At 36.7% G+C, this 18,844-nt stretch overlaps 1 protein-coding gene and 3 long non-coding RNA genes across 4 annotated transcripts; 2 read left to right on the plus strand and 2 right to left on the minus strand.

The window, feature by feature from the left end:
• Positions 1-1,834: 1,834 nt before the first annotated feature.
• On the minus strand, positions 1,835-3,760 carry LOC123677192. Its single transcript, XR_006747073.1, has 3 exons — positions 3,551-3,760; positions 3,308-3,493; positions 1,835-2,237 (listed from the first exon to the last, which is right to left on the minus strand). It is a non-coding gene; the product is annotated as an uncharacterized LOC123677192 (long non-coding RNA).
• Positions 3,761-9,076: 5,316 nt separating this feature from the next.
• Positions 9,077-10,525, plus strand: LOC123675273. The gene has a single exon (XM_045610619.1). It carries the CDS (start codon positions 9,077-9,079, stop codon positions 10,523-10,525), a length of 1,449 nt encoding a protein of 482 aa, XP_045466575.1.
• A 2,797-nt stretch (positions 10,526-13,322) lies between these two features.
• LOC123677194 lies at positions 13,323-14,250 on the plus strand. The gene is made up of 2 exons (XR_006747075.1): positions 13,323-13,382; positions 13,440-14,250. It is a non-coding gene; the product is annotated as an uncharacterized LOC123677194 (long non-coding RNA).
• Positions 14,251-14,321: 71 nt separating this feature from the next.
• On the minus strand, positions 14,322-18,228 carry LOC123677193. The gene is made up of 4 exons (XR_006747074.1): positions 17,874-18,228; positions 17,656-17,812; positions 14,667-14,726; positions 14,322-14,614 (listed from the first exon to the last, which is right to left on the minus strand). It is a non-coding gene; the product is annotated as an uncharacterized LOC123677193 (long non-coding RNA).
• Between the last annotated feature and the right edge of the window lie 616 nt (positions 18,229-18,844).

An 18,844-nucleotide genomic window follows, 5' to 3' on the forward strand; every position in this document is an offset into this window, starting at 1 on the left:
TGTATCTTCTGTTCGTAGAGGATCTCGAGACTGCGGGATTGGAGGCTCTGTACTATATGTTTGCTGACGACACAGCGTTGTTCTACGAGGGTAGGGATTTAGACACTTTACAGCAGCGAGTTGAAGTTGACCTTAGAAAGTTTCAGAAATGGCTGACTGAAAACAGACTTATCTTGAATGTGGAAAAAACGGTTGCTCTCCTTTTCAAACAAAAAAATAAACCCTCAAAGCCGCTAAACATCAAAATAAATGGAATCAAAATCAATCAAAAAAATTTGCACACCTACCTCGGATTGAATATCGATACAAAACTGGAATGGACCGAACATATAGAATATTTGTCACGTAAACTTACACCTCTTATTGGAGCATTGAGAACAGTTAGTCCCTATCTTAGTAAGCAAGCAAAAAAAACATTATATTACTCGAATATTCATTCTGTGCTGGCGTACTTGATTAGTGTGTGGTCAAATACATCAGTCAGCAATTTACAGAGGGTACAAAGATTGCAAAATCGAGCTTTGAAGGCAATATATAATCTACCATATGATACTCCAACAACTGAGTTATATGACACACTAAAGATACCCAACATGAAGGTCACAAAGGTCGTTGAGCAGTGTAAACTGATATACAAGATGGAGCATGGCCTGCTTAAATTCAACACAGAACTCAAAAAAAGATTAGACGTACATAATTACCAGACAAGACAAATAAACAATTACCATTTAGATAATATAAGAACAAATAGAGCCAAAAATTCACCGATCTACCAGGCTGTAATGGAATATAACAACTTACCAGAAGAAGTAAAGAAGAAAAATTCATTAAAATTATTTATAAGATCACTCAAATGTTATAAAATGACATATTCATAATGTGGGTTTTTTACTTTTGCATTGTACTAATTTTTAAAAATGAAACATATTCATTCTATGGGAACATCAATGTAATGATGATTTGTAGAATTAATGTATTAAATAAATAAATAAATAAATTTATCGGCGAGAATTGTGTCGGGATTCTCGGTAAGTGTTGGCATGAATATTGGCATTCAACAAGTAATAATCACACAGGACGAATTGATTAATTTTGAAACAGTAGGTTTTTTTAGAGACATCCATCGTGTGGAAACGTATTTCAGGTTTGGTAGAATTCTTTTTGTGTCAAATAATTTCAACAAAACTACTTCTCAGGTGTGACAAAAAAGCTATTCACTTCGCGAATTATCTGAAAGATTTGACATCAGAGTTCAATGCAATCGCATGAATATTATTTTCAACTTTAGGTTTTAAAAAGCGTGCGCCCATGGTTGCGGTATAACATCAAATGATAACTGGAAAAGCGTTTTTTTAGAGTCGTTCGAGTAAGATTGGAAGAACTCTACTTTGCATACAATGCAGAGGATATTGCATCCACTGTGCAAATGATGCCAATCAGATGATACTATTTTTAATGAGTATTTCTTCTGCACGTAGCAAATACTTAGGTATCATCGAGGGTGTCATATTGCCATCGGTTGGTTCAAAAACGTGACATCCTTCATTTTGAAATAAACCCTTATCACAATAATGACATCAGTGATCGAAGCACAAATATAAACCGAAAAATTTCGGCAATATTTCAAGTCAGGGAATCTAGAAACATATTAATTCACTGAAAAAATAAACTTTTATCACCTCATCTCTCGCAAAATAAAACATAATCCTTCTCCGTAACATAACACACATAAGGCTTCCCCTAGAATATCAATTTTCTCGCTGGAAGCAAACAACCCTTATAATCTACATATCGTCATCATTCTGGAAATAAAATGTTTATCGCTTACCTTCTACACTATTGAAGGTTGGTGAAAATAAACGATGTAACAATTCATTTCTGATGCTTTTGTTCTATGACTTAGCCGAGATACCAATAAATATTTTCGTCGGAATTTTACAGCACACAGGAGTGCTACGAAGATAACAACCTAGCATCAGGTCCTGAGTAACTGGATACAATGCTTTCCAAGCCGGCAGGTCCGTACTTTCGATATATTACTAGAATTTCAATTTCAAGCTTCGATTTTTCAGAATGGTAATTGGATGGGAGTTGCTGCAAGTTTAGAACAAAAGTGTCAAGTTTCCTTACTTCATTCATCAATTAAAAATGATTATCATTCAATCCTCCCAAGCAGCGCCGGCGTGGCAAAATCCTCAAGAAATTTAAATAGCAAATGTTTCCTTCTCGACAGTAATCTGTGAATATTTGAAAATGTTTCCATTGGTCAAATGAAAATAGTAAGCGTACAGCATTGCTCCCGCCGTTTTTTTTTTAAATTCGAGGCTTTATTGTAAAAAAAATGGTTAAACATTTATGATTCAAAGTATGTCTTGACCACTTCCGCAACATTATCATGCTGTAGAACCACTTTATCATGTCTCTCGTTATATTCCGACCTTTTATGTTTCAATGCTCGGCTCACACGCATTAATTGCGTTCGATAACGATCGCCTATGATTGTTTCAGTCGGTTTTTACAACTCATAATACACTATGCCGAGCTGGTTCCACCAAATTCTGAGCATGGCCTTAGAAACGTGAATATTCGGTTTAGCCGTCGATGTGGAAGCATGGCAGGGATATCCCCAATATTTTCTGCGCATGGGATTACCGTAATGATATCAGATATCCTTTCCGTCTTTGCCTCGCAAGCAGCTGTTCACAAGCAAACAAATGTCGGCTTCAACTAGTACGGCATCCAATTTCCTTGTTCCTGAATCATTCCTATGACTTTCAGACATTTTGAAATGGCTTGTTCCACCCCTCATAATGATCCTGCCAATTCTTGTGGTGTTTGACGCGAATCTTGCTCAAGTGATGCCTCCAATTCTGCATCTTTGAAAACTCTTCCACAGCCATGCTGGTCTTCGACGGCAAAAACACCGTTTTTGAAGCCAATCTCTGCACGTTCTTTCACTAATAGATGCCTCACCATAGTTTATAAAGAGCATTCGATGAGCCACAGCCGCAGATTTTTTGATATTAAAGCAGAAAATTAAAACCTGCCGCAAATGACGAGAATTTGGCTCGTAAGCTAACATGTTCAATCGAGAATAATTTTATGATGCAGATACAAATCGACTAATATTTCGATGGCGTTATTTTACAAATATCTACGCTTATTGTATGCCGGAAGCAAAGTTGTACACCTTTGATCGAACTATTTGAACAATTCCTTTTCCAACATGGCTTTAAAGGAAGGAAGTATAGATATGTGTCCGAGAGGCTAAGTAGAAAAACATGCTATTTGCAACTATGCAACTTACCCCACGTTTTTTGTATTATCCTCGTCACCAAGGTTGTAAAAATGGGGGGTACTAGGGGTAATTAATTCTGTACTATTCACGTCCATGTTTTAAAAATTAAGCAATTTTTCATAGGAATTTGGACAGAAATAAATAATCAATTATGATTTTGCCAACGTTTCGGAACGTCTTGTTCCTTTTTCAAGGCTGAAAATAAAACATTTATTAATCATAAATAGAAACATTAAAAACTTGATTTCATACCTCATCATACAATTAATAAAATAAATATTTAAAATAGTTAGTCAAAATGATGAATAATCAAACGGTTTCGACGTATGTCAGTCAATAGATTAAAAACAAAAATCGGAACTACATATGTTCTGGCGCGATGTATCATTGACACATATTTTCAAATTTAGCCTCGGCTTATTCAACTATTCGAACCAGCAAATACACAGCACAAAAATAAAAACAAACACGCCTCTTGTGTTCGTGTTTGTTTTTATTTTTGTTCTTAGACATCTTAGACTAAAATTATAGGTGTATAACTATGGGCGTTGCATTCTTACAGACCGAGAATAGTTATTTATAATACAAGTGCAGAAAGTATTGATATTCTTCCACGAGTTCAAAATTCAGAAACGAGCCACGAAGTGGCGAGTTTTGGAATGAACGAGTGGTAGAATGAGCCTTCTGTACGAGTATTATACATTATTTTCTCTAATTCATTGCATTTTCGTTGAAATTAATGAAATATTTCCATAAATATAATTTAGTAATTTTTGCATTGAAAAATGTTGGTTGGCAGAACTGATTTCTTTAAGGCAAATTGATGAATTGACAGATAAAGCCGTGGCGGAAAGTTCGGAGTACCAACATAGAATAATGAAATATAACCATGAAAACTGTGCGTTTTTGATATATTCTAGCACGATTTTGTTCTACAAGATGTGGAAGAATGAACGGAATAACCACAGAATTAGAGAAAACAATATTCGGATCACCATCAACCAGAGAAACAAGAGTCATAGATTTGACAAGCATCACAGATGCTCTTTGACTTCACGGTATACAATGTTCCTTGTTTTTGTTATTCGCAACACCCCCACTTAACAAAAAAATAAATTGAGACCTAAATCTACTACAAATCTAGAATTCTTCTGATTCAACAGAGGTTTGGTCAGAATATCAGCGACCATATCCTCGGTCGGTTTATATTCCAGGTTTATGAACTTGTTTAAATATGCTTCTCTTATGAAATGGTACTTGATATCTATATGTTTTGTCCTATCGTTGAAGACAGGGACTAATTTCTGTGGACTCTGATTATCGTTAAAAATCTTGATCGAATCAATTTTTGCCGTTAAATTGAAGAATAAATTTCTAAGATACAAATACCTTCAGTGGCTTCGCTTAAAGACTTCGGCTTCAGTGCTTGAGAGTGCGACTGTTTTTTGCTTAACACTTTCCCATGACACAGGACCTCCAGACAATTTGAATACATAACCTGTATATGACTTTCTGTCCTTTTTGTCTGATGCCCAATCTGCATCAACAAAACCTCTTCATATGTGATTTTGAAAAACTTAAAGACAAATGTTTTGTACCTTTCAAATACCGAAGCACTCTCTTTGCACATTGCCAATGCAATTTAGTGTCATCATCATAAAGCTTATCCTTTCCACTGCTGAACGAAAGCCTCCCTTGAATCTAGCCATCTTTTTCGGTTTTGTGCCGTCTGAATCCAGTTTCCAGCTACTCTTTTTATATCATCTGTCCACCGACTAGGAGGTCGTCCTCTATTTCTATAGGCTCATGTCTAGATCTCCACTCCACAAGTCTCTTCGTCCACCTTCCATCACTCATTCTCGCCACATGTCCAGCCCAGGTCCACTTGAGCTGTAAGCCTGAACTGCATCTCTTACTCCTGTTCGGTTCCTTATGGTTTGGTTAGGTATCCTATCTCTGAGGGTAATTCCCAGCATCGACTTCTCTTTTTTCCGTTGCATCACTTGTATTCTTCAGATATTCCTTTTTGTTAATGTAATTTCACGTTGAGCATACAATCGTGTGGCAGGCTTATTTATCGTGCGGTGTTTTTTGTGATTTTTCAGAGTTCTTTTCTATTCTCCAGTTGTCTGGTGACGGATAAGGGTACAAGCGTGAGTTTTTGTGTGATTTTGTTGCAATTTTTGTCGTTATATCACCTCAAATTTGTTATTTGAATAGTTATTTATAATACAAGTGCAGAAGGCATTGATATTCTTCCACGAGTTCAAAATTCAAAAACGAGCCACGAAGTGGCGAGTTTTGGAATGAACGAGTGGTAGAATTAGCCTTCTGTACGAGTATTATACATTATTTTCTCTAATCCATTGCATTTTCATTGAAATTAATGAAATATTTCCATAAATATAAATTAGTGATTTTTGCATTGAAAAATGTTGGTTGGCAGAACTGATTTCTTTAAGGCAAATTGATGAATTGACAGATAAAGCCGTGGCGGAAAGTTCGGAGTACCAACATAGAATAATGAAATATAACCATGAAAACTGTGCGTTTTTGATATATTCTAGCACGATTTTGTTCTACAAGATGTGGAAGAATGAACGGAATAACCACAGAATTAGAGAAAACAATATTCGGATCACCATCAACCAGAGAAACAAGAGTCATAGATTTGACAAGCATCACAGATGCTCTTTGACTTCACGGTATACAATGTTCCTTGTTTTTGTTATTCGCAACACCCCCACTTAACAAAAAAATAAATTGAGACCTAAATCTACTACAAATCTAGAATTCTTCTGATTCAACAGAGGTTTGGTCAGAATATCAGCGACCATATCCTCGGTCGGTTTATATTCCAGGTTTATGAACTTGTTTAAATATGCTTCTCTTATGAAATGGTACTTGATATCTATATGTTTTGTCCTATCGTTGAAGACAGGGACTAATTTCTGTGGACTCTGATTATCGTTAAAAATCTTGATCGAATCAATTTTTGCCGTTAAATTGAAGAATAAATTTCTAAGATACAAATACCTTCAGTGGCTTCGCTTAAAGACTTCGGCTTCAGTGCTTGAGAGTGCGACTGTTTTTTGCTTAACACTTTCCCATGACACAGGACCTCCAGACAATTTGAATACATAACCTGTATATGACTTTCTGTCCTTTTTGTCTGATGCCCAATCTGCATCAACAAAACCTCTTCATATGTGATTTTGAAAAACTTAAAGACAAATGTTTTGTACCTTTCAAATACCGAAGCACTCTCTTTGCACATTGCCAATGCAATTTAGTGTCATCATCATAAAGCTTATCCTTTCCACTGCTGAACGAAAGCCTCCCTTGAATCTAGCCATCTTTTTCGGTTTTGTGCCGTCTGAATCCAGTTTCCAGCTACTCTTTTTATATCATCTGTCCACCGACTAGGAGGTCGTCCTCTATTTCTATAGGCTCATGTCTAGATCTCCACTCCACAAGTCTCTTCGTCCACCTTCCATCACTCATTCTCGCCACATGTCCAGCCCAGGTCCACTTGAGCTGTAAGCCTGAACTGCATCTCTTACTCCTGTTCGGTTCCTTATGGTTTGGTTAGGTATCCTATCTCTGAGGGTAATTCCCAGCATCGACTTCTCTTTTTTCCGTTGCATCACTTGTATTCTTCAGATATTCCTTTTTGTTAATGTAATTTCACGTTGAGCATACAATCGTGTGGCAGGCTTATTTATCGTGCGGTGTTTTTTGTGATTTTTCAGAGTTCTTTTCTATTCTCCAGTTGTCTGGTGACGGATAAGGGTACAAGCGTGAGTTTTTGTGTGATTTTGTTGCAATTTTTGTCGTTATATCACCTCAAATTTGTTATTTGAATAGTTATTTATAATACAAGTGCAGAAGGCATTGATATTCTTCCACGAGTTCAAAATTCAAAAACGAGCCACGAAGTGGCGAGTTTTGGAATGAACGAGTGGTAGAATTAGCCTTCTGTACGAGTATTATACATTATTTTCTCTAATTCATTGCATTTTCATTGAAATTAATGAAATATTTCCATAAATATAAATTAGTGATTTTTGCATTGAAAAATGTTGGTTGGCAGAACTGATTTCTTTAAGGCAAATTGATGAATTGACAGATAAAGCCGTGGCGGAAAGTTCGGAGTTCCAACATAGAATAATAAAATATAACCATGAAAACTGTGCGTTTCTGATATATTCTCGCACGATTTTGTTCTACAAGATGTGGAAGAATGAACGGAATAACCACAGAATTAGAGAAACAATCTTCCGATTCAGTTTAATCGGTTTTCTTGGATCGAGAATCACATTCATCTGTAATCAGTTAAGTTAACATCTGCGTTTCTGATAAGCACATCGGTATTCCCGTGACTAAGGAAGACCATACACGAGAGTTTCTTCGTATTTTCTATATTGTAGTTTGTTGAAAGTGATCACAGAATACAAGTACCCAGTTCCTTTGTGATTTTCCTCTGTAGGAATACCCTTGCTTTTCCTAGGCCCACCCGTGTTCGTCTACTCAAGGTCTTTCTGGTCGGCCTCAGAAAGTGAAAAGTGTGTTTCCCCTGTCTCTCTCCTTTCCCCCGGCTTATAATCAGCTCGATTAGTTTGTGTAATTCTTGATTATTTTCGCTCTCTTATTCATGTTCGCTGGCTGATTTACCACAAGTTCGATTGAATTCTAATATTAGAGAATAAAGGGTTCCATCCACCTGGAGACTTCCCATATCATAATCATGGCGAACTGTGTAATATGTACGAAGAATGTGAGCAGCAGGGATAAGATCTCATGTAATGTCTGTTGTGGAACGTTTCATCTGGCTTGTGTGAACCTGAAGACTCAGGATGCAAAGTTTCTTTTTGAAAGCGGCGAACCTTTTTCATGTCCGTCATGCTCTAGCTCAGCAAGACAGCTGCGTAGCCGCAATGTTGGGGGCACTCCGGTCTCCCCTTCTGTATCGGGAAATCCTTCCTCGCCTGATACACGCATTGACCAGATCCTGAGAGCCATGGGAAAACTTGCTCTTCTTGATCAAATTGCCGAAGACATAGCCTCGATTAAGTCCACTCAGAATAAGCTAACTGAGCAATTGGCGAAGTGCACTGATACACTCAGAGCTCATGAGATGATATTGAATGAGCATAGCAACGCATTGAAAACTTGTCAAAAGGACGTAAAGAGTTTACAGGATACCCATAATGGTCTAGAAACAAATCTGTTGACAATCGGTGATAGGATGGACCAGATTGAGAACATCGCAAGGACTGTCGAGCAATCATCATCACCTTCTGTGGGTGGTCAGGGTGTAGCACAGGATGAGATTATTCAACGCATCAAAAGGTCACACAACATTATTGTTCGTAATGTTCCCGAGAGCTCCAGTGTCGTCTCCGATAGCGCAGTTGCACGGGAGGTGATTGGAAAGATTGATGAGGGGGCCGTGAATTCCATCACCGCTGTAGTTAGGCTGGGTGCAGAGTCGAGTCATAGACCAAGACCGATTAGGATCGAATTCAATAATCCCAATACTGCCATACGTATTCTCCGTAATAAAAGGGCTCTCATGGGTTTTCCAAACTTCAGTAAAGTAGCTTTATCGGATGATAAAACACCCATGCAGACCCAGCAACTTCATAACTTGCGAAAGGAACTGGATCAGAGGAGATTATCTGGGCAAAAGAATCTGACTATAAAATATGTAAAGGGCTCCCCCATGATAGTCACCATCAACAAGGAATCTGGGTCGGAAAACTAGTGGACGAACTCATGGATTGGACAATTTTGTATACGAATTTAGCTTCTCTATCTGCAAAGTTTGGTGATCTTCTTCTTCTTGTGGAGGATTGTAAACCAGTCTTCATCTTCATCACTGAAACCTGGTTGTCTCCCGAGATGCCCGACCAAGCCTTCCATATACCTGGTTTTTCTATGTTTCGATGCGATAGCCTGACAACACCGGGGCATGCGGGGTCGTGTATATACGTTCATGATTGTGTTGCAGATATCTTCTCTATCACCAAGTATTCATTGCCAACACCCGGAATAGATAACTTGTTCTTAAAAATGGTTTCTGGGAATTTTGCTCTATTTACTGGATGTGTGTACCGCCCTAGACCATCCGAACATGATGCCATTATCTGCGATCACATTAAAACTATTTCAGAACGTGAAAAAAATGTCTTCATTGTCGGTGATTTCAACCTGGGAGATATTAGAGAGTGGCCAGTTTCGCGACTCCCATCTGCGAATTCTCCATCCTTTCTATTCATAGATATGCTGTTTAACTCCAACCTACAACAGCTGGTGGAAAAGCCCACTCGTTATAGGGCGAATCAGACCCCTACATGTCCTGATTTAATATTTACGAATGACCCGGACATGGTATCAGATATCAGATATGGTCCTCCACTTGGAAAATCGGATCACTTGGTTTTGAGCACTCAACTTCAGTTGAGAATTCCATCGCTGAAGAACAATATCGTGGGAGAGACTCACAAAGTCATTGATTATAGAGAGGTGAAAAGAGCTCTTGACGCAGTTGATTGGGATTCTGTATTGGGCAGGGGCAGTGTTGATGAGCGGTGGAAGAACTTTTTTGACTATATATGTAGTGCAATCGACAAAAACACAACATTCGTGGAGACTGTTAAAGATAAACTTAAACCATGGATTAACAATCAACTTTTGCGAACTATAAAGTATAAAAAGAGCCTTTGGCGGCGATACCTTCGAAGCAAGAGTGAAGCTATATTTAAGCAGCATCGACAGTTGTCCAACTTTCTGTCACAGTCAATTAAAAGGGCAAAAATTTCTTACATTAACAGCCTGACGACATCCAACAACAAAAAGAAATTTTTCAAGTTCACACGCCAATGTCTCAACTGCAAGGTGTCCACCCCTTCAATTCGATCTGCTGAGGATGGTGATTTACTCAGTCCCATTGAGACAGCGGAGTCGTTTGCATCTTGCTTCTCTCTCGCCTTTATTTCTGAGCCGGTAGGTCCCATGCCGCCGCTGACAACTCCCCGTAATGAGTCATCCATTTCTGAAATCGTGATCACACATGAAGAAGTTGAAAGACAACTTAGATCGCTTAAGATCTCATCGTCACCTGGTCCCGATAATATCAGTGCCAAATTTTTGTCGGAGTGTGCTACCAGTCTATCTGTGCCTCTTCCGTCCATATTCTCTTTTTCTCTTGCCTCTGGTGATTAACCCTCCCCCTGGCGTGAGGCCAAGGTCAAACCAATTTTTAATAAGGGTGACAGGCACAATCCTGACAACTATCGGCCAATAAGTTTGACTTCAATAGTTTGTAAAATTCTTGAGCGAGTTATTTCTGAGCAGCTAACATCTTTCCTCTTGAATCAAAGACTAATTCCTGATTCACAGCATGGATTTGTCCCTGGTCGATCCATAATCACCAATTTATTATTTTGTTTGGATAAATGGACGTCAGCCTTGAATAGAAAGATACCTATTGATGTTATTTATTTGGATTTCTCCAGGGCCTTTGATAAGGTTCCAATATCTCTTTTGCTGTATAAAGTGGAAAGTTTTGGCATTCGTGGTGCACTCCTCAACTGGATCAGGGGATTTTTGACCAACAGAACATTCTCAGTGAATGTCGGACAATCGTATTCGGAGCCCAGGGAGGTGCTTAGCGGTGTGCCTCAGGGGTCGGTACTTGGACCACTTCTATTTATAGCATATGTAAGTGATCTGACTTCTTTTATTGTCTCACCAAGTGCATCCTATGCGGACGATGTCAAGTTTTTCGGAGAGGCTGTGACTTGCTATGGACGACTCCAAGAGGATCTTAATAGGGTTTCCCTCTGGTCATCTCGTTGGCTGATACCTCTTAATCAGTCAAAGTGTCGTGTTCTCTATCTCGGTGCAAACAATCCCCGACACAGTTATTGTATTGATGGCCTTGAAGTGGAGGGTTGCACCGCACATGTTGACTTGGGTGTGACCATCACCAGCGATCTCTCCTGGTCAAGCCACATAACAAAAACGCTGAACAAAGCAAGGAGACTCCTCTTTATTATACAGAGATCTTTCCAGGGATGTGATGTCGCTACCGTAGGCCAGATTTATAAAACATACCTGAGGCCAATTTTAGAATTTGCCGGTCCTGTTTGGCACCCTTGGCTCAGAGGCGATCTGATGCTCTTGGAGGGGTTTCAGCGCAGAGTGACTCGTCTGCCTTATGGTGTCTTGAGACCATCGTATCCGGAGAGGTTGGAGAGGATGGGACTGTCTTCACTGGAAGATCGACGGCTGCGCGGGGATTTGATCATCACCTTTCGTGCGCTCCATGGAATGTTCGGTACCGATATCTCGCACTTATACCAAATGAACACAAACAATCTACGTGGTCACAGTTTAAAACTCAAGCGTGAAAGTTTTCGTGCAAAGTGCCGCGAATATTTCATTTCCAATAGAGTGTTCAGTGTATGGAATAGACTCCCCGGTGACGTCGTGAATGCACCTTCCGTAAACGCCTTCAAGAACAGACTTGACGCCTGGTTTGAAAATGGGTTTCGCTTCTGAACATTCGGTTTATGGTTTATGCTCTTAATTTTGTGTTTGTTACTGGTTCTTGGTTCTATTACTGTTGTCTGTATGTATAGTATGTTCAACTATTTTTTCACCTTTCTTTGAGTTCATAGGCTTTTGCCTCTACTCTGTAATTTCTTTAATAATAATAATAATAATAATAATTATCTCGCTCCATACGTGAGAAAAGGCTAAATACACAGATTGAAGACTCCCATTTTTAAGCACACGTCAAACCTATTCTTCTTTGGATTTCGTGAGTCTGATTATCAGTTCTAATGCTGATCTCATGGCCCAAATACTTGTATATATGCACTTGTTCTAAGTTAATGTTGTTAATTTTCAGAGGGCTACTCAGAACCAAGTTTGTCACGTACTAAGTTTTTGATTGATTTATTTCTAAACCGAATTTTTTCGAGACATCATTTATCATAATATCCAACATGCATTGTGCTTCTCGTATGTTGTTGGTTATAAGCACAATATCATCCGCAAAGCAGATATGGCTTATCTGCTCACCATCGATGTTTACTCCTGTTGTACCCCAGTTCATTCTTTTCAACATACTCTCCATCAATGCAACAAACAATTTAGGTGAAAGTGTGTCGCCTTGTCTTATCCCTCGATTGACGTCAAACTCATCAGTGCTCTGATCTAGGGATACTCTAACGTTTGATAATTCCTGAGTGTCTACAATCGATGCATCGCAATTTAGTGTAATTGTTATTAAATTGGCTAAGAGAACTAACAGTATAGGCAATATAGGGATGAATTAAAACTGCCAGATACATAAGGCTCCCGACAAGTTCCTGATAGGGTTCATTTTTACCACAAACAAGCAACGTTGAGATCTACACTGTTATCTAGAGGAGTTGAGACACTTTTTATACAATCCTACATATTGAATTTCACCATAATTTCATTAATATAATATTCCTGATGTGATGTAATGGTGTTAAAGTCATAAAATTTTTCAATTCTAACTCCTAAACATTGTTCAGTTTCTGCTGAATTTTTATCTTAAAATTTGAACTTGAATATTCCTCTAAGGGCCAGTTGCACCATTTGCCTAAACGTTGATTAAAAATTCAAACATTGATTACTTTCTGATTTCTCTTGCACCATCTGTCAAATGACGTTTATTGTGGCCTAATCACCGATTACACTAAACAGGAAAATTTGGACGTTTATTTTCCCGATTAGTTTTAAACAGGGTTCTGCGCATAGACCTAATATCAATTTGATAAAATGTCTATGGTTCTGCGCAACTCAAAACGTCAAAACATATGACTTATCATATAACCATAAACATTATTCCCGATTCAAGGGTAGGCAGCGCCCTCTTCAGCATGCTTTTTCGGCTAAAGGTAAGATATTGTAAACAAAAATATTTTGAGTGTTATTTGTGAAGAAAGCAATATGATGGACAAAGAAAATAGTGTTTTCCTCAGTTTAACTGAATATTTCCGGTATTTGGAAGCAACTCCAAATAATAGGAATGTGATAGAAGGTGAATTCATTCTAATTTAAGAATAATCGTCCATTATCTAAAAAACAAACATTTTAGGAGAAGCGGTCTTGAATGCCGGTCATGTAATTATGTGTGGGAATATAGGTAAAAGTACACGCTGCTTGGAATTGTTCGGCTTATGCTTGCAGACTTCAGCCTTTCAGCAGATCCTCATGAAATAAGAGGAAAAATAATAACAAGTAAAGAAACTGCAACAATATCAGCTTTCAGCTGTTCTTGTAAGGGTGGATTAGGAGGCAGATGTAAACATATATCAGCTCTACTCTTACATTGCACCAGGTTGTATAATTTTTGATTTATTTTATGTCTGAATCGGGACTTGCAATTGAACAATAATATAGACACAATATAATTGTTGGTTTTTTGCTTTTCCTTTGGTTTTTATCATTTCAGAACTGACCTCCTCAAATTGAAAAATATTTCAAGCACGGATATCAAATGCTGGTGGAAAAACAAAAAAAAAGAGACTGGAAATAAATATAAAGCACTACCTTTTCTAAAGATACCCTGCCTTAAGGACAAAGTCCCAAAAAGACCCTTGATAACATCTCAAGATGAGGAAGAAATAAGAAATAATAATTACGAACTGAAAAAAAAACATAAATACTATGGACAGGTGCAGCTGGGAGTGGCAATCCTAAATTTAAACATTTGTCACTTTATTATTTATTTTTCAAGCAATAATTCATTCATTGAAATTAAGGTGCCCTTTGATGAAGAATACACATTTAATATGTTAACTTCTTTGAAAAAAAAATATATTGAGAAAATGTTACACCATATTTGTAATGAATAATTGAAAAATTAATATATTTCTTGAAATCAAATTACAGTTATTCTATTTCCACTTATCTATTATTTAAATAACAACTAACCCATACACCGAAAGGTAACAAATGGGATACAGATTATATATATATATATATATAAATAACAACTGTTTCGCTACACAGAAGCTTTAGATTTTACATCTATATTGCTACTCGAAATAAAGGCAAAATACAAAAATATTCAGAAATTATCTTCAGAAAAAATGGGGCTGGATAGGTTTACAATCGCACAACATATAATCATTATTTCTTCTATTTTAGGAACCAGGTTCCACGGTAATACATTACTCAAAATTTTGAAAATTTTTATCCTCTGGTTCACACGTTCAATATGGACTCTTGCTCTAGCTATGAATATATTTTGATATTATGAATCATTTCCTGAAATTTCAATATCATCATTTGATTCAACTAGAATATCTCAAGACTTTACCTGAGCATGAAGTTCATTCTCATCTTGATTTTGTGTCATTACTTCACAGTCAGATTTCAACTGAAAATTTTATAAATATTAGATTTATTTTCATTTGAAAGGATCATTATACAGGGTGTTTCATCATAAACTGGACAAACATATATATTCGTGTAGAGGACATCGGGAGAATCATTTTTGCCTAATACAATATATCCCGTTTTCGACGCATAAGCGAGATACAGGGTGTTAAACGTCAATTTTGAGCAAGATTCTTATGGGTGTGGTCAGTTTTGTATAACACTCAAAGAAACGGTTTTTGGTCAAATCTCAGTATTTTTGGGTCCTCTATTCAGAAAAATTGATGAAATCCGAAAAAAGCATTACAAAATGGCGGAAAACCTGCAACGTTCCTAATTTTTTTTTCCGGTGGTCAAATTGAATTTTAGTTTCTGAATGAACACAATTTTCTAAGAATTTCTGTGCAAAAATTTTTTCAAAAATCGAACACAAATTTTTTTTTACATGTCTACAGCGATAAAAAAATTTCACCCGAAATGGATGAAATTTTGTACAATTGTACTCCTTCAATTATCAATCACGAATATGAAAACAGAATTGCAAAATATCAAACGGTTTCGTTACTACAGCCATTCAAATGTTTCGTTCAAACCTCAAAAAAAAAAATTAGAATGGCTTCTTAGAGTCAAAATTATTAAATTATTGCTATTTCCAAAAATTCCGGATGCTAAAATGTATTTATACAAAAAAAATTCGGTGAAACTAGTTGGGAGTCGAACCCTCGATTCCAACGTAAGTATTAATGAAGAAATTAAGACAGTTCTAAGGATATTAATATTCGTTGCTAAGCAACGGAATTTCGTAACTCATATAATTCTACTGGTTATTTGAATTTCACTCAATAAAATTTCGCAAGTATCGTGACACGAATTTGTTTGGAAACGAAAATGACATATTCTCTTTTGGAAAAAATGTCATGGTTCATGCTTATTATTAAACGAATTATTCAAAGAAATAAGCCTGAATTTTTTACTAATAATTCTACATTTTATAAACACAAAAAAAAACAGATTAGTGGAAAAATCAATTTATAAATCGTTTTCGAAGATGTTTCCATTTTTAAGAATACACATTCTCGCCCTTTTCGCAACACTATCGACCGCTGAACGTATCATTTCGGGGTTTTGTCGGATCTCCTCGGCAGCTGATTCAATTCGTTGAATAAGTTCTTCCTTTGAGTTTAATGAAGCTCTCTTATCATAAACAAGACTATTGAGATGTCCCCAGAAATAAAAATCAAGTGGTGTGAGATCCGGCGAACGAGGAGGCCATGCGATAGGTCCTAATCGGCCAATCCATCGGCATGGGTATTCTTCATCTAGATACCCTCTTACATCTCGAGTTGTGTGGGCAGGGCAACCATCATGCTGGTACCAAATGCCCTGAATCTGACTCAGCGGAATATCTTCAAGATCTGGCAGAATCTCCGTCAGGAAGTGATAATAGCCGTTTCCAGTCAATGTTTGAGGAAGAATGTATGGTCCGATAATGAATTTATCTTTTATTCCCGCCCAAACATTAACTGAAAACCTCTTCTGGCTATTTTTTGATACCGTGGCATGCGGATTTTCTCTATGCCATAAAATATTATTTTTTCTGTTGAAGAAACCATCCCTCTGAAAAGTAGTTTCATCCGTAAATAAAATTTGATGGAGAAAATCCCTATTTCCACGTACTCTTCTCAAAATAAACTGACAGAATTCTTTTCTTCTATGAAAATCACCGTCTTCTAAAGTTTGGCAGAGTTGGAAATGGAACGAATGGAAGCTGTTCCTTTTGAGTACTCTCCAAACAGTAGTTTTACTTTTATTCACTGAAGGATGGTTCGAAAGAATTCTTGTTGAAATCATTGGGTTATCTCCTACTAAATTAAGGATGCGATCATCGTTTGTTCTTATTGTTTCCTTCTTTTTCCGGTGCAAACTTCCTTCTTCACGTAATTTGCGTACTGTTTCATAAAAAGTTTTGAAGTTTGGCAAATTTCTGCTTGGAAATCTGCGGGAGTATATTTCCCTTGCTTTTCTGCCTGAGCAATTCGCTTCATAATAAGCCTGCACAATATCATTTTTTTCCAAAAGAGAATATTTCATTTTCGTTTCCAAAAAAATTCGTGTCACGATACTTGCGAAATTATATTTAGTGAAATTCAAAAACCAGTAGAATTCTATGAGCTACGAAATTCCGTTGCTTAGCAACGAATATTAATATCCTTAGAACTGTCTTAATTTCTTCATTAATACTTACGTTCGAGGGTTCGACTACAAACTGAGTTTCACCGATTTTTTTTTGTATAAATACATTTTAGCATCCGGAATTTTTGGAAATAGCAATAATTTAATGATTTTGACTCTAAGAAGCCATTCTAAATTTTTTTTGGAGGTTTGAACGAAACATTTGAATGGCTGTAGTAACGAAACCGTTTAATATTTCACAATTCTGTTTTCATATTCGTGATTGATAATTGAAGGAGTACAATTTTACAAAATTTCATCCATTTCGGGTGAAACTTTTTTATCGCTGTAGACATGTGAAAAAAAATTTGTATTCGATTTTTGAAAAAATTTTTGCACAGAAATTCTTAGAAAATTGTGTTCATTCAGAAACTAAAATTCAATTTGACCACCGGAAAAAAAAATTAGGAACGTTGCAGGTTTTCCGCCATTTTGTAATCCTTTTTTCGGATTTCATCAACTTTTCTGAATAGAGGACCCAAAAATACTGAGATTTGACCAAAAACCGTTTCTTTGAGTGTTATACAAAACTGATCACACCCATAAGAATCTTGCTCAAAATTGACGTTGAACACCCTGTATCTCGCTTATGCGTCAAAAACGGGATATATTGTATAAGGCAAAAATGATTCTCCCGATGTCCTCTACACGAATATATATGTTTGTCCAGTTTATGATGAAACACCCTGTATAATTACAATTGGTTGTTGTACAGGATCATATCTACTTAAATTCCGTCTTTCTTTCTTTTTTTATGTTCTCATGAGTACCTGTAGGGAGGTTTTTTGTTGGGACTGCATTTCTTTTCAAATTTCGGCGTCTCAAGTTAGATTTTCTCGGTCTCAGGTCTCTTACCTGAATATTGAAAAATATTACTACATGGAGCTCGATTGTTACTGATATTTTTACAACTTACTTGGTGTATGAAAATCAGACTCTTTAAAATGCTTTGAACAAACTTTCATAAAAGGTGTTATTTATTTCTCGACAATACCACTTTTGCTAGTTATTTCCAGTTTACAACTGTTATTCTTGGGAAAGCTATGGAATGAAACTGGTTCTCTGTTTGCTCTACTGTTGCTTCCATAAACACAACAAAACACTTTTGATTTCGTTATTTTAGGGCAGTAATCACTATCCATAATGTTGAAATAAATATTAGATGAATGATGAAACTCTAGAACACAACTCTTATAACTCCTTGAACACTAAAATATAAAAATTTAACCTGCAGAAATGCACGCCGTCAAAGCTTTTACGTCTACCGTACCTTAAGCCGATGTTACAGTTTCTTCCGATAGGTGGCTTGGAGATGAACTTGAATCGCTATATGTCTTTATGGACATAACCTGATGGTGTCACCATAGTATACTATGGTGTCACATTATATGTTTCTGTGTTTGGTTTTGTGAGGAATTTCAAAATTGAAATATGGATTCTGATTCAGATCGTGAATTATCATTCAATGACAATTTATAATGATAATTTGTGATTTATTTTAACTTTGTCACCAAAAGAACAGAGAACCTTATACTAGAAAATTGAAATTCCTGATTTTTCTATGATCACCGTCGATATTTTGAAATGTTGCCAAACATATCTCATGCATAGACAAACTAAGTTAGTCTATGATCTCATGTTTAGCTAAACATCGATTATTATCAAACGGTGCAATCGGTAGAAATTATAATCATCGATTAGTAATGAACATTGATTAGGTAAACAGCGTTTATTTTTTGAATCGTGCAATTGGCCCTTAAAATTCAATTTCTGATTTGTCATTTGAAAAAAACAAAGAAATCGTCCACATATAAGGCAACATAGGTCAACGAAGAACAAAATATTTCTAATCATACTTATTCCTGAGCTTACTAACAACTTATTGCC

Source organism: Harmonia axyridis, chromosome 3 (assembly GCF_914767665.1).
Source record: "Harmonia axyridis chromosome 3, icHarAxyr1.1, whole genome shotgun sequence".
In the NCBI taxonomy this organism is placed as follows: domain Eukaryota; kingdom Metazoa; phylum Arthropoda; class Insecta; order Coleoptera; family Coccinellidae; genus Harmonia; species Harmonia axyridis.